This window comes from Amyelois transitella, chromosome W, assembly GCF_032362555.1.
Source record: "Amyelois transitella isolate CPQ chromosome W, ilAmyTran1.1, whole genome shotgun sequence".
NCBI classification, from domain to species: Eukaryota; Metazoa; Arthropoda; class Insecta; order Lepidoptera; family Pyralidae; genus Amyelois; species Amyelois transitella.
This window is the reverse complement of record NC_083536.1, coordinates 904,151-931,231: the sequence shown is the minus strand read 5'-3', so window position 1 is coordinate 931,231 and position 27,081 is coordinate 904,151. Positions and strand designations below refer to the sequence as shown.

Genomic DNA, 27,081 nt, shown 5'->3' with positions numbered 1-27,081 from the left:
GACTCCGAGATCCTTAACCATATTCTTTCGGCAAAGTGTTTGTACTTCCAGCTGGTAGCAGAAATCGATTTTGTTGTGTTTGTTGGTGAAAGAGATTACACAACATTTTTCTATGTTCAAGAACATTTTGTTGACTCTGCACCAACTTACAATTTCATCAAGATCCCGCTGAAGCAGCTTACAGTCCTGGATGTTGTTAACGTTATGGAAGATTTTAAGATCATCCGCATACAGTAAGCAATGACAAGAGAGCCTATCAACCAGATCGTTGATGAAGATTAGGAAGAACAGTGGGCCCAAGTGGGAACCTTGAGGGACACCTGAAGTAATATCAATGGGATTTGAGACATATCCTTTAACAGCCACAAGTTGGCTTCTGTTGGCAAGATACGATTTAACCCATCTTAGCACTGAGCCATGGATACCAAACCTTGCAATTTTTTGGCATAACAAATTATGGTCAACCTTGTCAAAAGCCTTGCTATAATCCGTATATATACTATCCACTTGTCCCCCCCTATCAAAAACCTCACAAAGATAATGTTTATATTCTAATAAATTACTAATAGTAGATTTGTGTTTAATAAAACCATGCTGTTTATCTGAAAGCAAAGGTTTTACTTGATGGTAAATATGATCATACACAACAGATTCAAATATTTTAGCCGGTTGGGATAGGATACTAATCTGCCTATAATTCTTGCAATCAGAAAGGTCTCCAGATTTATGAATTGGAATTACATGCGCATTTTTCCAATATGACGGAAACACGCCAAGCTGCAATGAAATATCAAACAATAAAGAAAGTGGTAGACTCATCTCTTCTGCACATTGTTTAAAGAATTTGGCCGGAATACCATCGGAACCAGCTCCCTTATTAACATCAAGCTGTTCAAGTTTGCGAAGAACTACATCCTTGTCTATAGCAATTTCAGATAACGTATTGCTATGCTGAGAAACCTCTTCGTCTAAGCCGGGTTGGGAGTTAACACTCTCGAATACAGAGCCGAAGTACTGGGAGAAGAGTTCGCAAATGCCTAAACCATCCGAGCAGGATACTCCGTCTAGTGTCATGGTAGAGGGTATCGAGGAGCTACCTTTCCTATTATTGACATACGTCCAAAACTGTTTAATATTAGAACCCAGAGACTCTTCCGTAGAAGATACAAAATTGGCATAGCATCCCTCCATTAATCGCTTAGCACGGCTTCTTAGATATGAGTATGTGTCGTAGTCTCTAGGGTTATGGTATTTCTTATACCGCCTATGGTATTTGTTTTTTTCCTGTAAACACTTTTTAAGAGCCGAGGAGAACCACACAGGAAATTTAGAGCGATTATTTCTTTGCAGAGGCGTGTATCCATCAATAAGGTCTTTTACAACTGAATAAAAAGAGTCCACCGATTTATAATAATATCGCCCCGATCAAATAAATTTACCCAGTCAATGTTTTTGAGCTCTCGTTTAATTTCCTCATAGCAACATTTATTAAAATTACGGCGAATTAGAGAATTGTGTTTTAGGATTTTAATAGGCTGCGTAATAGATATTTCAATAAGTAGAGGTGGATGATGACCTTCTATCTTTACAACCGAATCCGCATCCAGAACCTTTATTTTATTGTAAGATGAGAGTACCAGGTCCAAAAGACGATTATTTACATTATATTTATTACTTAATTGAGAAAGGTTACATAATGATATGGTCTCAAGGAGAAGCCTTGATTTAAGATCCGAAAAACATCCGGGAACAAGTATAGAGCCTGACTGCGACCATTGCAGACTGGGGGTGTTGAAGTCTCCCACCAGCAAAGGAATGTCACCTGGATCGAAATTTAACACTACTGATTGTGTATTATTGTAAAAGTCAGTAAGTAAGACGGAATTTATATCAGGGGGTAAATAGCAAATGCATAACTGAATCCTGCAAGCATGAGACGGAAACAACGTAATCCATAGATCCTCGGCACCACTATCCCAGTCAGAATGCCTAACGACATCAATATCCTTTTTTATAGCTACGATGACACCGCCGCCTTCAGACTTATTTGACAAACTAGTACCACGGTCCCTCCTAAAAACGTTATACCTGCTATCAAATATTTCTCCATCAAATACACTATTATTCAGATTACTTTCAGTGAAACATACAACATCATAATTACATGCCAATATATTTAAATAAACTTCGGTTGTCTTTGTTCTAATTCTATTAACATTTTGATAAAATATTGTTAGACTTTGATCCATATTAAGGACTAGGTTGAACATAATGATTGCAGCTATCGTAACCTCAAAAAAAATGTTATTACTTATTCAATTTGTTTAAAAAATCTAAGCTCTTTACATAAATCGCAGGACACTGCTCGCTCTTTCGCAAATAAACGCGACCGTATTTAACCCAGACAAATTGATACTGGTTGTCCCTTTTGAATTTTCTTGCAGCTGCATATAGTTCTTTAGCCTCGGCTGACAGATGTTCAGCTAGGTAGATGTTACTCCTTTCTCCCTGTATTCCTATAAGTGAAGAGTTAAGGGGCTCAGATTTTCTATCCTTATTAAATCTTTTATACGCAGATAGAATAGAATCACGATGACGCTCCGATGGCAGAGTAATGATAATATTACGGGGTCTGTCAGACTTGGGATCGTGCTTAGCAACTCTGCGGGCAGCGCAAATTTCAAAATCCTGAATGGGAACACCAACCACTTCAAAGATTTTCTTGCAAATGGCTACTATATTCTCGTTTTTTTTTGTCTGGGACTGCTTGCACTTCAAGATTGCAGCTTCTAGATGATTTCTCCATTATAGCTAAACGACGCTCCAAAGTATTAAAATCTGACTGAAGTTTGATTTTTTCGGACTCCATGCGGGAAATATTATCATTAGCTATGTTTAGTTCGGCCCTGAGATCTTTTTGTTCGGCCTCCAAGAAGTCAGTAGTACGAGAGAAGTCAGCTTTTAGATTGTCAATACTAGACGCAATTTCACTTTTAATTATTTTGCTAATTGAAGCTTTGAAGCCATTCAATTTGGTATCGAGCCTGGCATCAAATAATTCAAGGAATTTTTCATATGACATTCCACCACTTTGAGGAACCACGGAGCTATTGACCACTGAACCAGCGGGACCGAAAACGGCATCTGACTTTGATGCCTCCAGTGGTTCATCACACGACATCGTTGAGTCACTCAAGCTCTGCACGAAACCACTACGCACAGGAGTATCCGGAGCTTTACGGCGAGTGATGTTAGCACACGATGGACAGTACCAGTTATGCATAAGCTTTGCTTTGTTCTCCCGGTAGTATGACTGCGACAAATTTAGGCATTTATAATGAAATAAGCCATTACATGGATTACATCTTAATAACTCGTCTCTTGAGACTGGCGTGTTGCATGCTTTGCAGCTCATTTTGTGTTATTTAGCCACACAAAATATAAGTAACAAGACAATAACAAAGTAACAATTCAACATGCGCACGGAGCAAAGCAATCCGTGTTCGCGCGTAACATACGATAAGGAGCGCGCAGCCCGGCGCGCCGTCGGCAGTCCGTAGGTAGTGCGGGCGATCTATGACGAAGCAATGCGAGCGAGCTAAGACACCGGCAGACACACGATCACACGATAAAGCGAGAGCGAAGAGCGGTCGGCGCAACTCGGCGCAAGCGAAGATCCTCCGATGCGCCGCAGGACGCGGCAGGGGTAAGCGCGGGCAGCGCGGTGTAGTGTTCAGTACTTTCCGGTAGCGCTCGGCAAGGTCCGTGAGCAGCGATACCGATGAGCCGAGTCCGTGAGCAGATATTTTATGTGAGGTAGGCCAGGTCAGCAATTTCTTGCAAAATGTTTTTTGTCACTACAGCACTATGGAAAGTCTTATAAAAACACGGTTTTCAACAATAAATAGTCCAGCAAGTCTACTTTACTTTCATTGTAATTACACTATTATGCACTGGTTTTATATACTTGAAAATCAATAAATCACGCAGAGCTAACAAATACGTTGTTGTACGGGTAACGATCCGAGAGAGAGGATTTTTGCTTCGATGGAGTCGGTCTGTGATCCGCTCCATCTCTGCGTCAGTGACTGGCGGCACTTCCATCATTTCGGAAGACTCCCGCTCCGGGGCAGCCATTCTCGGAGGGACAAATTCACGGACTTCAGGGAATAGTCCTTCCACCACAGTGCGGAGGAGCTCCGGTTTAAGGGAGGCCATCGGGGCGGCGCACTGCATTTTGTTCCGTACAAGTTTGTACGGCCGCCCCCAAGGGTCCCTGTCCAACGCGGCCAAGAACTCTTTGTAGGACTCGTCCTTGGCCTTGGCGATCGCTTTGGACAGGGCTTCCTTGGCCTCCCTAAGTGTTATTCGCAGGAGCTCCTCCTCACCCTCCACAGTAGTCCTTCGCCGCCTACACCGGGTGTATGCCCGGCGGGCACTATTGCTGGTGCGTCGGAGTACGGCGATCTCCTCCGACCACCAGTGTACCCGTTTTTTATTAGTTGCAGACGGCGACAAGCGACGCCCGAAAGCAGCAGGCTCTCTCCTCCACGTCGAGGGACCGGTCTGGCGATGGTGTTCTCCAACTCTCAATCATGGCCACCTCTTCAACTGAGTCAGCGTCGAGGCTGGCCAGGCTCCACTTGCGGAACCGGTCCCTCAGGAGATTGCGACGTTGACCGGGCGGCCGCACCGAAGCCGGTCTGGAGACCGACATCCGCACATATAAATGGTCGGAGAGGGTCTCCACATCCCCCAGGACACGCCAACCTGTGACACGTGCAGCGGCGGAAGGGGTAGCGAACGAAACGTCCACTATAGAGCCCCCATTCCACCGTACACAGGTGTTGGCAGTACCCTGGTTTAGGACACACAGCCCCGATGCCACCACCCAGTCGGAGAGGATCCTGCCGCGAAGGTCAGTGACGGGGCAACACCATACCGGAGACTTGGCATTAAAGACCCCGCCACTATCACTGGCGTGGGCGCCGCTCCCGCAACAATCCGCCCCACCTCCAGAAGCAGGGACTCAAACTCCCGTCGCGGTCTAGATGGGGCGAAGTACACGGCGACAAGAACCATGTCACCCCACCTAGCCGCAACGTAGCCCCGGCCTGCACTCTGCTTGACCAGAGGAGTCCGGTCTCCCAACCGGAGGATAGTCACAGCGACCTCTCCCTCCGTGTCCCTCACCCACGTAGGGAGTGGGGCAACAAGATACGACTCACACACAATGGCAGCACTAATGCCCCACTCCGCCAGGTGCTGCAGCAAGAGGTCCTGCGCGCGGGCGGAGTGGTTGATATTGCACTGCAGCAGGTCAAGTGCTTGATGGTGCTGGTGTCTAGGCATCAGTGCTCCATTGTGTTGCCCACTCTGTTAAGCCCAGTAGGTTCCAGCCGCCCCCTGGTGCGCGGGGGGTTGCACGACACGACGGGAGCTTGGCGTGATGGCACACCGCACACCAGGGCTCCTTCTCTGTGCATTGCTGGGTGAGGTGCCCCATTTTCCCGCATCTGTGGCAGAGCTCCCATCTGTCCACCGGTGATGGGCACAGCGCCCTCGTATGGCCCAGACCCATGCACCTGAAGCAGCGCATAGGTAGGGGTTCCAGGACAGTGATTTTGGCGGACGACCAACCAATCAATATACGGCCGTCCGCCACGAGGGCGTTGGCCACGGCTACAGGGCAGATCACGATGACTGCCCCGGTGAAGTCCGGGGTCATTCGGATCTGCCCCACCTTAATATGTTCTGGTGGACATTTGCCAGCCTGGGACACCTCATTCCGCAGGGTCTCCGGCGTGACCGACTCGTCAAAGCCGGAGATTTTAATCTGGGCCGTTTTGTGCGGCCGCGTGACCTCAGCCACTTCCCCCACCATCTCCCGGATTTTATCGGCAAGGTTGTCAGCAACGACGCCGCTGTCACTACCGGGAACCTCGATGATCCTGGCGGCCGTCGCTGTGCTCCTCACCGCCACATGGTCCACGCCCACAGTTGCCAGTTTTATTGTGGTAACCCTTCCCATCACTTCTTTGTAGTCGACTGTGGCACCCGACTTGAGTGTCACCACCACAGCCGTCGACTTGGGAAGGGCATACTGGCGCTTGACCGGCGCAGGGGCCGTAGGGCGAGCAGACACTCTATTCACTTCTGGAGGCGAGGATTTTCTCCCCTTCCCCTTATTTTTTCCCTTCTTAACTACCTCCGTCCAAGAGGAGGAGGGGGTGGGTTCCTCCTGAGGTGGGGCGCCAGAAGCATCCTGTGAGGGAGCTGGCGGAGCCCTTGCCGTTGCGGCTTTAGGCGCTTTTGACAGAATAGAATAGAATAGAATAGATTTATTTTCAAAATTGGATACAAGGTATCACTTATTGACGTCACATAACTTAAATCTAATTATAACTACTACCGCTTCCAAAGCGCATGTGTAGAAGAAGCGGCGGAACAAACTACACTGCAGCATTTTCATAGGACGTCAATTTACAAATATAGATCTCTTAAATCTAAATCGTGGACGAATGCACATTGTCTACATTAAAAAACATGTATGAATGTAGAACTGATTATGTCAATATGAATATTTCGTCAATTAAAATAAATATAAAATTAAATATGTACATACTGTACAAATTATGTCAATATCATGTTAAAAATACACAAGCATTTAAGAGGCCATTATGTCCAGCTCGGGCCACACATGTTTATCATTAATATAATCATCCGTGCTGTAATAGGCTTTCCTACAAAGCTCAACTTTAATATACTGTTTGAATTTTCTATCATTCATTTCAAGAACACTTTTTGGTAATTTATTGTAAAATTTTATACAATTAATCAGAAATGACTTCCCTACCTTAGCCAGCCGATGTGCTGGGATCGACAACTTGTAATTGTTCCGCAGTGATCTACTAGTACATTCACCTACTTTTTTGAAAGCGTCTAAGTTTTTCCTAACATGCATGATGTTATCGAATATGTATTGGGAGGGCAAAGTTAAAATATTTAGGTTTTTGAAAAAATCTCTAAGGGAATCTCTAAGGGAATCTCTTTGTTTAAGACCGTAGATATATCGAATTGCCCTTTTTTGTAAAATGAAAATAGTTTGTATGTCTGCTGCTGATCCCCAAAGCAGTAGACCATATGACATTAAACTATGAAAATAACTAAAATATACTAGCTTAGCAGTTGCCACATCCGTCAAATGCCTAATACGACGAATAGCGTATGCTGCAGAACTAAGCCTTTTAGAAAGTTTTAAAATGTGAGCATGCCATTTCAAATTTGAATCTAATGTTATTCCTAAGAAAGTAGTACTATCAACAAAATCTAATCTTTTACTACTTATACTAATATCCACATTTGCCTGCCGCACATTGGGAAGTGTAAACTTAATGCATTGGGTCTTATTTGCATTTAACAGTAAGTTGTTGATTGTAAACCAGTTAGAAATGGCGGCTAAAGTGCTATTCACATCATCACAGATTTCGCTACGGCGGTTCATTTTAAAAATTAGTGACGTTATCATCTGCAAACAACACGATGCCAGTCTGTTTCTCAATCATGCAAGGCACGTCGTTGATATATATCAGAAAGAGAAAAGGTCCCAAAATGGAACCTTGCGGTACCCCAATTTTTACCGTCGCTCCTTTCGATTTTGTATTATTTAAATCTACCGTCTGTAATCTATCACTAAGATATGATTTAATTAGTTCAACGGCAGCAGTATCGAACCCGTAATGAGCGAGCTTGAGCAGAAGAGTTCTATGATCTACGCAATCAAATGCTTTGGTCAGATCGCAAAACACTCCGATGGCATCCTGTGAGTCTTCCCATGCATTGAGAATATGAGTGACAAGAGCCACACCTGCATCTGTTGTACATTTCCCCTCAGTAAAGCCGTATTGCTGACTATGAAATAATTTATTAGACTTAAAGTAACGCTGCATTTGATTAAGCATGATTCTCTCGAACACCTTGCTCAAAATTGGTAAAATTGAGATTGGTCTATAATTACCAGGATCTGATTTTTCACCTTTCTTGAATAATGGAATTAGTTTACTATACTTCATTAAATTTGGAAATATCCCTTGGTCAACACAATTATTGAATATATATGCTAAGTCCCCAGCTATAATATTTATAATATGACATATCACAACAGCCGACATACCCCAATAATCCTCAGACTTTTTCAGATTAACTTCTTTAAAGGTATTAATAATGTCAGTAGGGTCAATATTTAAGAATTCAAATTTGGAACTGCAAATGCTGACATTATTTTTAAGTAGTATTTCAGCTTCATTAGGGCATGAGTCAATATTAGAAGTTAATTCCAACGGTATATTTGTAAAAAAATGTTCAAATAAATTTACTATTTCTGTTGTAGAGGTAATTTTCCTATCATTAAATTTAATGATAGGAAAATTACCTCTACAACAGATTAATAGACTGAAGGATGAATTTGAAGATTTAGAGGAAATGAGCGATATTGAAGATGGATGGAAGGAATTTAAAGAAAGAATTGTGAAAGTAGCTGTTGAAGTGTGTGGTGTAAGTAGAAGAAGGAAAGGAAAAAATCACAAAAATGCGTGGATGAGTAAAGATGTGCAAGAACTTGTGCGATTAAAGAAGAAAGCATGGCTGGATTTGTTAGCAGCAAAAGCTAACTTAAGAATGCAAGAGGTTATAGATGAAGATGTGAATGAAGCACGTAAGGAATATAAGAAAATGAAAGATTTGGTTAAGAAAGCTGTGATTAGAAAGAAAGAAGAGTATAAAGAGGATTTTGATAAAAGGCTATCAGAAGACTTTCAGTCAAATCTGAAAGTATTCTGGAAATCCGTAAGGTCAGCCCGAGGAAATACTATAACCAGAGAGCTGACTAGGATCAGATGCCAGGATGGTAGCGTTGTGAAAGGAGAAGAAAGTGTACTAAAGATATGGAAGGACTATTTTGAAAGTTTATTTGAAAAAAAGGAAGGAAATAAGAAAGATTTCTGCTATAGCGAAGAAAAAGAGAATGAGATGGAAGGCGAAATTGAAATGTTCGAAATTGTGGAAGCACTTAAGAGTATGAAAGCGGGAAAGGCTGCTGGGTGTGATAGAGTGTCGGTCGAGATGCTTAAAGCAGGAAAAGGCGTAGTAGCTAGTCAGTTGTACTGCCTTTTCAATTTGTGTTGGAGAAGCGGCCGAGTACCAAAAGATTGGTGTAAGGCTGTTATCGTGCCACTTTACAAAGGAAAAGGGTCACAGCTGGACTGCAAAAATTATCGTGGTATAAGCCTGCTTAGCGTCGTCGGCAAATTGTATGCTAAGGTATTGATTAATAGAGTCAGGAATGAAACTGATGACAAAATATGGGATGCTCAAGCGGGATTTCGAAAGGGAATGGGATGTACTGATCAGGTCTTTTCCTTGCGGTGCATAGCCGAAAAGTTTTTGGCCAAGAGTCAAAAAGTCTATTGCACATTCGTAGATCTGGAAAAGGCCTATGACAGAGTTGAGAGGAATGAATTGTGGTCAGCACTTTCTATGCATGGGGTGAGCAGTCTCTTAATACGAGCACTGAAATCCTTATATGAGGATTCGAGTGCTTGTGTCAAGATAAACGGAGCGCACACTGAGTGGTTTAAGATTGAGAAAGGCGTTAGGCAAGGATGTGTTGCGTCACCGTGGCTGTTCAACCTATTTATGGATAGCTGTTTGACAGATTTGAAAGAGTCTAAAAGTGGATTAAGGATGAATGAGTTACTCGTCAAATGTCTGCTCTATGCCGACGATCAGGTTATACTGGCGTCATCAGCGGAGGAGTTACAGGAGATGGTAAACTGTATGCATGAAGCTTTAAAAGAGAAAGGAATGAAAGTGAACGTAAGTAAAACTAAAACACTGGTTTTTGAAATGGAGAAAGAAATGACAGCATGTAATATTTTGATTGGAGGAGAAAAAGTGGAGCAAGTGAAAGAGTTTGTATATCTAGGATCAAAGTTTACATCAGATGGCAAGTATGATAGTGATATTGAAAGGAGAGTGAACGCGGGGAACATGGTGAATGGAGCTTTGCATGCCTTTATGAGCAGTCAGAAACTATCCAAAAAGGCTCGACTGGCTGTGCACAGGGGCGTGTTGGTCCCGACATTAATGTATGGGAGTGAAAGTTGGGTATGGCAAAAGAAGCATGAAAGCAGAATAAATGCAGTGGAAATGAGAGCGTTAAGGAGTATGATGGGTGTAAAATTTAGTGACAGGATAAGGAACAGCGTGATAAGGGAATGTTGTGATGTGAAAGAAGATGTAGTTACAGGAATAGAAAAGGGTATGTTAAGATGGTTCGGTCATGTGGAGAGGATGAATGAAAGCAGGTTGACTAAGCAGATATACAAGGAGAGTGTGGAGGGAAAGGTCGGAGTGGGAAGACCTAGACGAACGTATCTTGATCAAATTAAGGACGTCCTGGTAAAGGGTCAGGTCAAAAGTACCCGAAACCGCCGAGCTTGTATGAAGAGAGTTATGAATGTGGACGAAGCGAAAGAAGTATGCAGAGATCGTGGCAAGTGGAAAGAGGTAGTCTCTGCCTACCCCTCCGGGAAAGAGGCGTGATTTTATGTATGTATGTATGTATTAAATTTAATTTCATTAATATTTTCTTTAAAATTACTTCTACCAGTTTCCTTGTTTATAACACTCCAGGTTTCCTTTGTTTTGTTAGGAGCATTACTTATTTTGTTTTTAATGAACAAAGATTTTGCATGTAGACATACTTTTTTGAAAATTTTTGAATAATTCCTAACATGGTCTACGAAGCCGCTTTCAAATCGATACTGTTTTTGGGCATATAAATCGTACAAAGTCTTTCTACTTTTGTAGATGCCAACAGTAGCCCATTCATTGAATTTAAAGTTATTATTGCATTTCCGTTTCTTTTGTATAAATGTTTTAGAGTACACGTCTGAAATGGTAGTAAATAACTTATTATAATGACCATTAGGATCGCTGCCCGTGTAAGTTACTGCGCAAATTTTTTTTTCTAAAGAACTTGTAAATTTATTGATTTTATGGGCTGTGATAGGTCTGCACATAATAAGTCCATCACATGTACTACGTTTAGTGGAAAAGGTAACTAATTGACCGCAGTGATCAGAGGGTAATTTACTAAATACATTTTTATTATTTGGTTTTTGTTCACTAAAAACATTATCAATACATTTAGCAGATGTGGCAGTGAAGCGGGTTGGTTCCAAGAAGGCATTATCTAAGTTAAAACATTTAAATAGGTTAAGAAACTGCATTGTCACTGTGGAGCTAACTAATATGTCAATGTTGAAATCACCGCAAACAATTACTTTCTTATTACTTTTTGTAGCTACTATTAGAACTTCCTCCATTACATTCAGGAAATCCATAATACTACTGTTGGGTGGACTATAAATACAAATAACAATGTGTTCCTCAAGCTCGGCACAAGATACCTCAACACAGCGCTCAAGAGAAAGTCTGACTATGTCATGGCGCTCCTTACAGCGATGACCATTTTTAACATATACTCGTATTACAGAACCGCCTCTGATTGCAGACCCTCTCCTGAAGCAGCTCACCGCATTAAAATTGTTAAGACTGGGCATCAGCTCACCCTCCAAGATCCAATGCTCAGTCAAACACACCATATTAACATCCATTTATTCATTAAATAGATCAATAATAAGTTCTTTGCCAGGAAGGCCCTGTATATTTTGGTGTACAATTTTTAATTCATTTGTCCTTCCTTTTGTCCTGTGGCTTAGTTTAAACCACATGTAGCGTCCACAGAATCATCATTACAAAAATTCTGTAGATTTTGTCAGATTTTGTAAACAATGTAGTTTACCACAATGTAAACTCGTCCGTTCTTTTATATTGTTTGCTATCAAAGTAGCAATTCTTTTTTTATAAAGTCTAGAAAGATAAATATTATCTTTAGTCAAAAAACAATTTTTTATGAAAAGATTTGTATAAAAAAATACAAACTTGTCATGACGACATGACATATTATGAACAATATTGTTCATCAAATGAATAAATTTATTCTTCTTTGGCGTCTGACAACTTATATAGGGAAAAGCACAAAAAAATATTTTACCTACATTTAAATTATTCAGAGTACCTTGACACCGGGCCAGGTCTTGCCGGGGGCATCAGGGTAGAACCTGCAACTGCCCCCACATTTCCAGGTTGTTTGACGGCCTCTGCTTTTTCAGCGTCTTTGGCCTTTTCAGCCTCTTTATTGCGGCGGTCAGCCGCAAGCGGTGGACGCAGCACCTCCTGAGGGGCAAAAATAGCCCTTTTCTCCAGCTCCTTAATGCGGTCGTTCACCATTCCCCCCAACGAGAGGAATAGGTCCCTGGTGAGGGACTCTCCGAACGACCGCATGGAGCGGTCAACTTGGGCCATAATGTTGGCCGTCGAGGCCAAGGGATTCGCATCAGGGGCCTTCCTCTCCGAGAATGCGGTACGGAGGGCTTTCGTCTCCTGCCTGAGCAGAGCCAATTCCTCCCGCATTCTCTTGTTGTCAGCCACCATTTTGCGGATGACCTCAGACACTTCGCCTCGGTCCGCGATTTTGTCCGCCGCTGCAAGGATCTCTGCACAGGCGGCCTTCATTTTCGCCCAAGTTGTTCCCTTAAGGTTGCCCGACTTCTTGGCCTCCTCAAGGACGGTCCGAGCCGCCTTGCTCACCACCTCCAGCTGGCCGTCCACAGTTGAGTCCACAGTGTCGACAGTTGGGAGGGACTTGCGTCTCTCTGGCGGTAAGTGCCCCCCCCCCAGATACGGTGGGGCAGCCCACGCCCGAAGGCGTGGGGTGAGATTCTCCGACTCCTTGGGAGTCGGTACCCTCCTGGGGTATAGTAGTTTTCTTAGACGCCATTTCATTACTTTCCTTTTTTTTACAGGGTGAGGTCCCTGATCTCCTCCACCTCTTCAGTGGGCGCTTGGGACGGGACTGACGGAAAGGGTCAGGTCAAAAGTACCCGAAACCGCCGAGCTTGCATGAGGAGAGTTATGAATGTGGATGAAGCGAAGGAAGTATGCAGAGATCGTGGCAAGTGGAAAAAGGTAGTCTCTGCCTACCCCTCCAGGAAAGAGGCGTGATTTTATGTATGTATGTATGTGTGTTTTAATGTATGTATATATAGTTAAATAAATAATTTTGTTTACACATGAGATTGTACGTTGAGACACCATGAGTTATGTAAACTACAAGTGGGGGAAGGCTGGTTTTCTGAGATACAAGCATCTGCTTAGTTCAGACACCAGTCTCACATAATTTTACCTATGTTATGTATTTTAAAAAAGAAATTCTATTAAAAAAACTATATTTAAAGTACGTATTGCAATCATCGATAGAGTTAATCATAAAAGAACAGTTAAAGTAAGGGAAAATGATCGACAATGGAAAAGGCCGGTTAAAAGACTCCCCGAAAACAACGAAAGAGAAAAAGTTTTAGAAAAATCACTTATCAGAATATTAGATGCTGAGTTTGTACGCAAAACTGAAGAATTGTGGGTTCGAGCAATGCAGCAAGAGATCTTTGCTATTGAAATAAATGCGCTTGAAAATGGAGAAAATATTCCAAAGGACAGTAGACTTCGTCATCTAGCAATCATATTAGAGAAGTCGGTTTTTAAGTTAAAATCTAGAATTTTACATACAGAAAAAAGCACTTGTAAACAAAAAAAAACTTGCAATTTTAGATGGAAATCATAGATATAAACAGCTGTACATAGCATGGTTGCATAAGAAGCTTCATCATAGCAGTACTGAAGTGATAGTCAATGAAGCACGACAACATTATTGGATATTGAGACTTCGATCGATAACGAAAAAAGGCATTAAAAACTGTCAAGAATGTCAAATTAGAAAGGTAAAACCAACAATACCATCAAAAGGTGATTATCCCTACAATAGGCTATTTGACAAAGTTCTAAAAACTATCTTAGGGTATTTATTTGTTTATAAGGAGCCCTACAAAAATACTTTTCTGCCTTTAATACAGCTATTTTATTAAAAAATCGAAAAAGAAAATGGAATATTCAAATATGCCGCCAAAACGCGACTTTTAGCAATATGGCGGCCATGGCATGCAGTGACGTAAATTTCGTGTAAATATCATACAAAGCTTGTTGGTGTTTCGAAAAGTTTTGATTTTCTCTTGTTTTATTTAACTTGTGCCACGTCATATGTGTGAAAATTATTAAAATGAGTTCCTATAAATGTTGTGCAGTGCCTCAATGCACTAATACAACAATAAAATCTCCTACGAAACTGTTTTTTTCTATGCCGATGGATTTGAATATTCGCAAGAAGTGGTTTCAGATCATGATCTAAGATCAGTGGTTACCAAGATATAATTACATTGATGTTTTCACATTCCTCAGTTCGGCAGCATAGAAATCTGGATTGTCTTTGAAGAAGACGCCAACCATTATTGCGTCCACTTTTGGTAGGTTTCGACTGTCAGCTTTCGCGGAATTGGTTTCCAGTATTAAATACCTATGTTATCTGAGTAATCCAAGAGATTCAATCCAATCAAGATTTTATAAGTGTTTGATCGCTCAGATCAAACACTTATAAAATCTTGAAAAATAATAGCGAACACTAAGGAACGGTACGATCCACAGTCTGTTTATGGATAATTGACGTCATAATAGAAATAGCCAATCACGTTCGTTTTTAGTCACGTGACAGCTGCATAAAAAACCCTAATTTTCTGAGACGGATTTTGTTAAAATAATGCAATATTTTTATCTCGCGTTATTACAAATCGCTCCAAAAAAATTATATTAAGACTGATGACATAAAAGAAATGTATATTTTTAATACAGTCAAATAGCCTATCGGTTGGCTCATCATTAGAGACCATTCACTTTCATTGGCTTGGATTATTTTGGACCACTCACTGTCATAGTTGGACGGAACCACATGAAAAGGTATGTCGCATTATTTACATGTCTTACAACGCTGTTCATTTAGAGATCGCAGCAAACCTTAGTGCCGACTCCGCAATTATGGCTCTAATACGAATGATAGCCCGACGTGGACTTCCTACAGATATAATAAATAAATAAATAACAAATATATACGGGAAAAATTACACAGAACTCAACGACACTATATTTTATAATAAATACTTATATAGATAAACATCCAAGACCCAGGCCAATCAAAAAAAAGTTTCTCATCATGCCCTGGCCGGGATTCGAACCCGGGACCTCCGGTGTCACAGACAAGCGTACTACCGCTGCGCCACAGAGGCCGTTATATGCAGACAAATAATTCAGACAATGGAATAAACTTACATGATTCGGATCGGGAACTGCGAGAAGCTCTTTGTGACGAAACTGCTAATACGCAATTATCTGGAAATTTATACCACCATCAGCACCTTTTATGGGAGAAGCTTGGGAACATCTGGTGAAATCAGTTAAAACAGCCCTTTATAAAGTTTTGGGCGAAAAAAGAAACATTAGCAACTTTACTATGTGAAGTAGAATACACAGTGAACAGCCGACCATTAACTCATATTTCAACAACACTAGAAGATGAAGAAGCATTAACCCCCAATCTTTTTCTTCTTGGAGAATCAGGAAAAATTCAACACGTAGGCACATTTACAGATACGGACTTAAAACTACGAGTTCAATGGAGACAGTGTCAACGATTGGCAAATATTTTTTGGGAATGATGATTGATAAACATGAGATAACTAAATGTAATGATCCCACGAATATTAGATAACGACTAGAATATACACTGGACAGCAAATAAACCGGGCCACCTGCTAACTTTGAACTCTAATTCGATTTTCTCAAAAAGTATGAAACTTGCAACTATCAATTTATACTTACTGAAAGTGCATTTCATGACGATTAAAATGAGTATAAATTTAATCTTAAGTACCGTCAACTCACACTGTAATTAAGTAACAAACACAATGCTAACGATTTGCTCTGTTTTGAATAAATTCGCGTTTTGGGATCTTTTTTCTGCAGTGAGGGAAGTTGGATATTTCTTTTCATTTCTTTAGTGTTTGTGTATCGTTGGCTCAGACGCGTGTATTTTTGCTACTTTTTTCGATCAATAATGGATATGACACCTCAGGAAGCAGCTCAAGCTGTAGCGCTCCTTCAGGCAGGTATTGGGCAACGTGAGGTCGCTCGAAGACTTCGAATCAGCAGATCTTCGGTGCAACCAGTTTATAAACGATACCTAGAGACTGGAGCATTCAATCGCCGCCCAGGTACGGGCAGACCTAGGGCTACATCAGCAGCAGATGATCGTTATATCCAACTTACTGTTCTACGAATTCGTCGCCTCAACGCAGTTCAGGTTCAACAAAGTCTGCGTGATGAACGCCAAGTGAGCATAAGTACAGATACTGTAAGGAGGAGACTTGCTGAATGGAACCTGACTCCAAAAAGAGCTGCTACAGGTCCAGCATTAACCGTAGCTCACCGTCGAGCACGACTTGAAGTTGCTCGAGGGCATATGGATTGGACGTTAGAGCAGTGGGGTAATGTGCTCTTCACTGATGAGACCAGGTTGAGCCTACATGGTAGTGATCGACGTCAGAGAGTATAGCCTTGGAGAACGTTACTCTCAGTGTTGCATCGAAGAAACTGTTGCATATGGAGGAGGATCTCTAATGGTCTGGGGCGGCATCTCGTTAACCGCACGTACTGCGTTGGTTTTCAACCGATGGGCCATACACGTGGACTAACGTCGCATCGGTATATTACTGAAGTCCTCGCAGACAATTTGGTACCTTACGCAGGATATATCGGCCAGGATATGCAGTTGATGCATGATAATGCACGGCCTCATGTTGCTCACGTGGTGACCCAGTACCTACGCGACGTCGGCATTCATACGATGGATTGGCCAGCTCGAAGCCCAGACTTGAATCTGATAGAACATTTATGGGATGAGCTGAAACGTCGGGTTCGAGCCCGGGTACCTGCTCCAACAAGGCTTCCAGAGCTGCGAATCGCAATTGAAGAGGAATGGAATGCAATTCCCCAAGATTTCATCGTCAGGCTCGTGAGGTCAATGAATACGAGGATGCTAGCAGTTGTCCGAGCAAGGGGAGGGAACACTGAATACTGACCAAAAACTTTTTTTCACTTTTTTCTTTGTTTCCGGATTAATTTTTGTTTTTAACTTGTAATTACTTACCATTTGTATGACTACAAAACGACACTTCTTTGTAAAATCTTTAATAAACACTTAATTTGATTAATTGATTACAATGTGTTTCCATTTATTTTAATCGTCATGAAACGCACTTTCCGTAGGTATAATTCGAAATTTGTATATGTTATACTTTTTGAGGAAATCTAATTAGTTTTTAGGTAGCAGGTGGCCCGGTTTATTTGCTGTCCAGTGTATAATGGTACCGCATCCCCTCAGAAGTCAGTTGCATCAATCAGTTGCATCAATCAGTTGTATTAAGCAGTTGCACTCAGTCAATTGCAATATAACAGTGTCATAAAATAGTAGTGTATACCTAAGTGCTCACAATATAACTCTAGTAAGTACTGTTTAAGTCAAAGTGTAATTCTTGAATATATTTATAGTGATAAACGTTCAGTGTCTATTCACTGCAAGCACTTTCCCACACACCAAACCATCGCCAAACCGCTCGGGCCATTACAAATTGGTGTCTAGAAGTGGGATTGCTTCGAAAAAAGTCCTGCTGAATAATCTTCGAGTGCTGGTATCCAAAGTGATCCTGCGAGCTTCATATCAAACACTACGCGTTGGTATCCGGGAATCCTGCGAGCCGTACTCACCTTGGACGATTCGGTGACCATCACTAATCGTTACATCGTTAAGAACATTTCATTCAAGACACTATGATAACAGTAAGCAGCGTAAAGGTGTTATTCACGTGAGTACTTTGCCTTCTGTTAAAAACCCCGTAAAAAGAAACCCTCCTGTACACGGAATATTGCCAGTAAGAGAAAAACCAAAATTGCCAAAATAAAGTGAAGTGAAAAAGTGTTCAATCTAGACAAAAAAAATAGTGTTCAACCCTACAAAATACTTAATAAGAACTATAATACATATTAAGCCGTAACCATGTCGCATTCCGAAAGCGTATCTACTTCTAAAAATAGCTGTTATATTTTTTTGGAAATGGCAGAAAGAATGTTAACCAAATTTGATGGCAATAAGGCGCGTATACACAAATTTTTTGACAACTGTGACACTGTTAATAATTTAATTAATCCAAATTTAAAAGGAGTTGTTTTAAAAATAATAATAACCAAAATTACCGATAATGCTATGTCCATGATTAGAAATAGAGAATTTTTAATTTTCGATAATCTAAAATCTTATTTATTAGACACTTATACCAAAAAACTAACTATAGGACAATGGCAGCTCGAATTGAGTAGTTGTAGACAAGAGCATAATGAAAATGTCCTGGGTTATGCAAAAAAAAGTCGAAAATTGTTATATAAAATTAATTAACTCTTTAGATTTGACCAACCAAACAATTGAAGCCCGTAAAGCATGTATCGAATTACTCAAATCACAAGCTTTGAGTGTATTCATCACAGGTCTTAATAAAGATTTAAACTTAAAAATTAAAGCCTTACAACCCAAAACATTAGAGGACGCTATTTCCATGGCAGTCTTAGAAGAACAACAATAGGCTATTTGACTGTTTTTTAGAAATGGTTTAAAATTATAATAAACACACTTTATTTATATTTCCGAGAAATACGCAGTATCCATACATATAATAAAACTGTAACTGAACATTGTCTGTACATTGAAGATATTTAAGAAAAAATATTGTAAGGGATCTTTTTAGGGTCAATAGAAGCCAAAACAATTTTTTTTTATTTTTTGTCTGTCTGTCTGTCTGTCCGTCTGTCTGTCTGTATGTTTGTACGCGCATCACGCAGAATCTACCGAACGGATCTGAACGAAATTCGGCACAGATATAGTTAGTAACCTGGATTAGAATATAGGCTACTTTTTATCCTGAAATTCTATCCCAAGGGAATGAAATAGGGGGTGCAAGTTTGTATGGAACTTCGTCATTTTTGAATCGATATAAAAGCTATAAATAATTTATTATCATATTTATTACTAGCTGTGCCCGCGACTTCATCCGCGTGGAATTGTTATTTTGACCATCATTGAAGGATGGATAATTTTCCCCGTTTTTTTTCCACATAGTCCATTTTTTGTTTTCTCGTTAAAGTTGCAGCGTGATGTTATATAGCCTAAAGCCTTCCTCGATAAATGGTATATTCAACGCAAAAATAATTTTTCATTTCGAATCAGTAGTTCCTAAGATTAGCGCGTTCAAACAAACAAACTCTTCAGCTTTATAATGTTAGTATAGATTATGCAAAAAAATTGATGTACCTACGTGAGTGCCTGTTTGAGGATGCTATTCAATCACGTAAATTCTATTGGATAGATTTTGATGAAACTTACGTACACGGGAAGAATAATGCCTGGAATAGAACATAGTTTATTTTTCTTACAAAAGCAAAGCTCGGAAGCGCAGCTGTTAAAAAACGAATAAATTCTAAAGACAAAAAAAGGAAATTATAATAATGGAAAGTTAAAGTACCTATCTCTTTGTTTACAACATTTGCTGTCTTGCCCATTGGAGACATCACAAATTAACTGTCACAGCTGGTGACCCGCGAGCAAGCGACATAGAGCTGTCCGTGTGAGAAGCAAATCGTCCTGAGGTCGACTCCGGCTGCTCCAAGTGTTTGACCTTGCGATTTGTTAATTGTCATCGCGAAACATATAGCCATTGGAAACTGTACACGCTTAATTAGAAATGGAAAGTTGTTGGGAATGAGGGGAATGCGCGGTATAAAAACAATTTCACCAGCTGCACAACCAGTAAGAATTTTAGCTTCTATTATAATATATTATAATATTATGAAGCGACACCACTTTAAGGCAGTCCCATTACAAAATGGAATGTCTACTTTTAGAGCAATTGTATGCGCGGGCAGTCCAGATGCCGAAAGTGAATTAAGGAACTCTACCGAATAATTATCTAATTTTGCCAGCGGCTACAATCGCGTTATTTCTTAAATTCTCGAGGCGCCATCTCGTATCGGATGGTCAAAAAATAAATATCTAAACCACGGGAACTAAATCAATGGTGAAATGGTAAGTACTGGCGTTACTACATGTGTGTTATTCCTGCTAATCTTGAGGAGCATGGCAACCGTCGCCGATGCGGGGCGCGTCAAACTACCTACATAAAAAAAAATTCTTCTCAAAGATGTGGTGAAACGGTAAGTGCTGGCGAAACTAAATCAATGAATAAAAGAAGTTTTAATTTTTTTAATTAATTTTTTTTTTTTTTTAATTAATTAAAAATTTTGCCAGCGGCTACAATTGTGTTATTTCTTAAATTCTCATGAGGCGCCATCTCGTATCGGGTGGGCAAAAAATAAATATCTAAACCACGGGAACTAAATAAATAAACAAAGCATAATTAATTTAATCAATAAAATGCTATTTTTTCAATCATCCATACATATAATAAAACTGTAACTGAACATTGTCTGTACATTGAAGATATTTAAGAAAAAATATTGTAAGGGATCTTTTTAGGGTCAATAGAAGCCAAAACAAATTTTTTTGAATTAACAAATCGCAAGGTCAAACACTTGGAGCAGCCGGAGTCGACCTCAGGACCATTTGCTTCTCACACGGACAGCTCTACGTCGCTTGCTCGCGGGTCACCAGCTGTGACAGTTAATTTGTGATGTCTCCAATGGGCAAGACAGAAAATGTTGTAAACAAAAAGATAGGTACTTTAACTTTTCATTATTATAATTTCCTTTTTTTGTCTTTAGAATTTATTCGTTTTTTAACAGCTGCGCTTCCGAGCTTTGCTTTTGTAAGAAAAATAAACTATGTTCTATTCCAGGCATTATTCTTCCCGTGTACGTAAGTTTCATCAAAATCTATCCAATAGAATTTGCGTGATTGAATAGCATCCTCAAACAAGCACTCACGTAGGTACATCAATTTTTTTGCATAATCTATACTAACATTATAAAGCTGAAGAGTTTGTTTGTTTGAACGCGCTAATCTTAGGAACTACTGATTCGAAATGAAAAATTATTTTTGCGTTGAATATACCATTTATCGAGGAAGGCTTTAGGCTATATAACATCACGCTGCAACTTTAACGAGAAAACAAAAAATGGACTATGTGGAAAAAAAAAGGGAAAATTATCCATCCTTCAATGATGGTCAAAATAACAATTCCACGCGGATGAAGTCGCGGGTACAGCTAGTTTATAATAAAAAATGAATTATAAAGTTTGAAATTTAAAAAGCGCGCTAAAAACGCTCTCAAAGTAATGGCGGACGCTGTGTGACGTCACACGCAAGCAAACTGATGATTTTGATTATAATTCTCTCAATTTATTAAACAAAATTGTTTAAAAATGGTGTGTAGTACCACAATGTACAAATACTTCAATAAAAAACTCCGCAAAAAGTGTTTGTGTCTGTTCCAACGAATCCAATAAGATGAAAGAAGTGGTTGCAGTTGGCTCGAAGAGATCCAAAGAGTATTTTATCGCATTCAAATGTTTTTATGTGTGAAGATCATTTTGATGTAAGTATGCTGGCAATATTTGAGTTATAGCAGCAATATTTGAGTTATAGCAAACAATAAAACAAATTAAACATAACCTATAAAATAAAATTCTGCGAAATTTTATCGTGAAATGAAAGATTTCTAAATAAATAATTTCTTTAAAATACTTACACAGCTGTTTTTACATTCTTAAGTTCTGCATCATAATAATTCGCGTTGTTTTTGAAGAAAAGTGCAACCATAAATGCATCAATCTCAGGTAGGTTTGTGTTGTCGGCACGCACAAAATTTTTGTCCATTTTGAATACAAACACCAGGAATTTATTTCACTAAAGTAATAAAATGAAGCTGAAATAGTTCACTGTCACGAAATAGCTCAATATCTGGGATAAAACATTAATAACACACAAACTACACAGGAGGAGTTGACGTTTACTTGCGTGTGACGTCACCGGAGTTGTAACCAATCACAGAGCGTTTCGGTCTTTCAAAAGTATTTAAAAATTATTGTATTTTTTAAACGATAAATCGCCAAAAATATGCTTATATTAGTACAAATGAAAGTAAAACACGTTCTGTTATATTATTATCTAATAGGATTACCACAATTCGTAGCATATTTTCAATAGTGTCAAATAGCCTATTAAAAAGCAAAGCCGAAATAGCTAAGTTCCAAAATTTAAACATTTCTAATACGAAACATTGCTACCGATGTAATAAACCTGGTCATACCGTTATTAATTGTAAAATTAGAAGTTTCTCTGGACCACCAAACCAAAAATTTTGCAATTATTGCAAAAAGAAAGGGCATATCAAGGATGAATGTTATCATCTCAACAATAAAAATAAATTTGGAAATAAATCAAATGGATATAATAAAAGCAACTCAAACACGCGTTATAAAACTAAAAATCAAGTGAATGAAGCGGGTTCGTCTCAACAAAAAAAAAACTAATTAACTCCAATGGTGTGAGCCAACCAGAGGGTGATATTATTATAGATGGGCTCATTACTAGTATAAGTAGTTGCTATACCGCATCATTGCAATTAAAAAACGAGATACGAAATATTAATTTCTTAATAGACACTGGAGCCACTATTAGCTTGATAAAACAAAGCCTTATAAAAAGGACGCTAAAATTTATCATAATATTTTAGCTAACCTTCAAGGGATAGACAAAGTAGACAAACCTACCAGGACATTAGGTTATGTCGAATTATTATTCATTGGAGATCTAAAGTTAAGACTCCATATAGTTAATGATGACTTTCCCATTGACGCTGATGGTATAATAGGGAGTGATATATTAGAATTTTATAAAGGCACAATTGATTATAGCACTAAAATATTAAGTCTCGGTGATAATGAATTTAACTTAAATTCAGAACAACAAAGCGAAAAAAATAAAAGAAATAAGTCAGATTCACTTATAACAATTAAAGCTAGAACGGAAAGTGTAATTCCGATAAATATTAATAATGAAGTATATAAGTCGAATATAACAACATTTTTTAATAAGCTAGACCAGCTGTTGAGACTTTTAACTAAATGTAACAAAAAAATTGTACTGGCTGGAGATTTCAACATTAACAATCTGGAAGACACTAAAGAAACATTTGAATTTAGATCACTTTTATTAAATTACAATCTCAAGCTAGAATTAAAGCAACCGACAAGATTAAAAAACAAAACTTGTCTGGACAATTTCGCTCATAACTTAGACCAAAAATGTAAGGCAGAAGTCAAAGAATTGGCTTTATCTGACCATACAGCACAGATACTAAAATGCCAAGTTCAGCGAAAATACCTGATTAAATCTAAGAAAATCAAACGACGTGACTATAGTGTAGAAAATATGACAAAATTTTTGAATTGTATTAAAGAATTAAAGTTTAATGACATTTATAACACAAATAATCCAAATGACGCATTTTACTTATTTATTGACGAATTTAAATTATTCTATGACTTATGCTTCCCTATAAAAGTGATTACGATAAAAAGTTATAATAAACCTAAGTGGATTTTAAGGGGCATTAAGCTGTGCTGTAAAAGAAAACGGGAGCTTTTATGGCATTATAGACATAAACCTACAAATCTAAATAAAATGACATTTCAAAATTATACAAAAATATTGAAAAAAATTATGAATCTTACAAAGAAAGCCCAAAATATAAACAAAATTAACATATGTATCAACAAACAAGACAAAAGCAGTGTGGGAAATAATTAACCAGCATAAACAAAATTTGCCTAAAAATGCCATTCAGTCAATAAAGCAAGGTCAAAGTGTTATAAAAGACCCTAAAAGCATCTCAAAAATATTTAATGATTATTTTGTTGATAAAATTACACCTAAACCGAGCTATGGCCATCAAGTAACAAAAAATATAGAACATAGTGTTAACTCAATGTTCATGGCTCCTAGCCTACCTAAGGATATATTGACCATAATAAAAGGTCTGAAGAACAAAAATTCAGTGGGTATTGACGAAATATCGACTAAAGTCATTAAATTTGTTGCAGAATACATATGCACACACATTAGTCATATTATTAACTTGTGTATCATTAGTGGTATATATCCTGAGAGGCTAAAGGTAGCTACAATTAAGCCGATATTTAAAAAAGGAAACAAGGAATGCGTTGAAAATTTTCGACCAATTGCAATTCTCTCAATCTTTTCGAAAATTTTTGATAAATATATTTGTCAAGAAATTCAATCATATTTAGAAAAACAAAATATATTAGTGAGAGAGCAAAAAGGATTTCGGAAAAATAAAAATATTGACATGGCTGTTTTCGACTTCCTAAACGCTATAATGACAAACGTAGACAAGGTTAATCCTATATGTGCTATATTCTGTGACATGACTCAGGCCTTTGACTACGTAGACCACAATATATTGACACAAAAATTAAATGCTTATGGAATAAGAGGGAATGTCGCTGATCTAATTACTTCGTATCTTAGCAATAGAACACAATATACTGAAATTAACAAACATTGACCCTAATAGCGTAGAAAAAAGTTATCTGTCAAATGAACGCAAAGTTAAATTCGGAGTCCCTCAAGGTAGCGTATTATCCCCATTATTATTTATTATTTATATAAATGACCTGCCGAAAGCAATAAAACACCCTATGTGTCTTTTTGCAGACGATAGCACAGTAACTATTGAATATAATGACTCGAAAAATTATGAGAATGACATTAATAATACATTATTAGACATAATTACATGGCTAGACAATAATAACCTCAAAATAAATATAAATAAAACATACATAATACAGTTTAGCCAAAGAAAGCCAGCCAGAGAAAGAAAATGAGAATGTCCAAGATTCTGTCCTTCGCATACTTTGCGACAACATGAAATTGGGTAGTATAGCGCTGGCGAGATTGAGAAGTAAAAGCCAACTACGGGATAACAACTTTACTTCGGTAACTTATAAAAAAGAAATACAAAACTCGCTCGCTAATAAGAGGTGCATACCGCACCGGTCCGCGCGTTGTTTAAAGACTGACTTGTTCAATGAGGCGCACGGGCGGTCCTCTGCGCGGGCGCTGGGAACGGCGTGGTATGGACGAGGGGGGCGGAGAGTGACGCGATGTCTCCCCGGAAGAGCCTACAATGTTGCCCGCTATATCCTCCCCCTCCAAGTTACATGGTCGACCCGACTGTGACTTGGCTGGTCTACCGCGATGGCGCTGATGCGCAATAACAGGAGATTTACCCACGTAACGCGTTAAGGCGCTGGCATTTCCGGTATCAATTTGGTGAACAGCAAACTGAGTGGGTCCTCCCCCTGGAGTAAAAATGTCCTCATTGACATTCAGAAGGTTGGACAGCTGCTGTCGTTCGTCCTTACCTAAGTGGAATCCTTCATCCTCGTGAAGACCCACAGACGAGCAATGCAAAGGTTCGTATGACCTTACACCATTAGGTTCAAAGACGATGGGCTGAGAGACCCTATCGTGGTTCGTAAACCATACACCGCGAGAAAAATCTAATACCATGCCAGCGTCCTGAATAAAATTCATTCCCAACACACTTTCAGTAGCATTGGGCAACATTATAAACATAACATCTAAAGAGACATCGCGTACCCTAACCCTAACTTGCGTACGTTCAACAATTTGCGCAACTGCCCGCCCGTCCGCGTATTTAAGCTCAGTAAATACATTTTCAAACTTATGGCCATACTTAACTAAATGAGCTCTAAGACTAACACTGCCTATACAATGTTTGGCACCTGTGTCTATAAGCACTTTACCACGTTCACCATAAATTTCTATTTCTAACAAAGGTCGCACTCGCGAATTTATATTAACACTATTTGCAGAAACAGATTGAAAGGAAGTTGATACGGACGGAACCGGTTCTGTCTTTTTACAAGACGAGCAGTTGGATCGGATCACGCCGGGCGCACCGCACCCGAAACACGTGATAGTTGAGACGCGTGGTTCTCCATCAGTGCCAAGTTTCTGTTTGGTTAACTTTTCACAGGCATCTTTCACATGACCATACTTTTTACAGTAATTACAGTGCGGCCGAGCTTTATTCTTATAAGATATTGTCGACTGCGAAGCCGTCGGAGAAATGGGTACAGTAGTAGGCTTTGCCGTCGAACATAACGGTTTAACATCGCTGGTCGATGTTCGGCTTTCATCCAAAATATCTTCGACACGACGGGCCATAGTAATAAGCTCAGCGAAGGTAGAAAATTCCAAACGCGAAACCTTTTCACGAATACGTCGATGTAGCAAACCGTACGTCATATCTAATTGCACGGTCATCGACAGGGAATGAAGGGGTAACTGTGACATTAATGCCCTGATGTGACATATGAAAAGGTCTGTAGCTTCGTTACTACGCTGTTCCCTTTCAAATATTTTCCGATAAACTTTGTGTGGGGGCAACCTTGGTCCAAACGTCTGTTTGAGTGCTTCGATGGCGGCAGACCAGGTTGGGGTATGATCCTTCACACCCTGCCACCATGTCGCAGCCAACCCGGTGAGTAACATAGGCAAGCCACGCAAGGCGTTTTCGTCGCTTACTCCAACACAATCTTTATAGACCTCTATGGCGTCTACAAAAGATTCCACGTTGCTAGACTTCTCGCCGTCGAATCGTGCTGTGCATTTTGCGAAATTACCATGTAAGGAACTACTTACAATTGGTGGGCCATTTACCCTTTCCATTAAAAATCTCAGCTGCTCGGTTGTTATCATGATCGGAGCAAGCGGAGGCAATGGAACAGCCTCTGGCGCAGGTGCAGGTTGTTGTACAGCCTCCGGAGTGGGCGGCGGCGACGCCACCACATTAGCTTGGGCCGCGCCCGCCGACGAACTCTCTGCGCGAGATCTCGTAAGCACCATGGTAACACGATGAAGCAATACGTGTATGTCGAAATAAGAGTTCACGAAAGTCT

General features: G+C 39.7%; 1 protein-coding gene and 1 pseudogene across 1 annotated transcript; one reads left to right on the top strand and one right to left on the bottom strand.

The window, feature by feature from the left end:
• The first annotated feature begins 18,118 nt into the window (after window positions 1-18,118).
• Window positions 18,119-24,820, top strand: LOC132904010 (uncharacterized; annotated as a pseudogene).
• A 342-nt stretch (window positions 24,821-25,162) lies between these two features.
• LOC132904009 (uncharacterized) lies at window positions 25,163-26,852 on the bottom strand. Its single transcript, XM_060953932.1, has one exon. It carries the CDS (start codon window positions 26,849-26,851, stop codon window positions 25,163-25,165), a length of 1,689 nt encoding a protein of 562 aa, XP_060809915.1. The 5' UTR covers window position 26,852.
• Window positions 26,853-27,081: the final 229 nt, after the last annotated feature.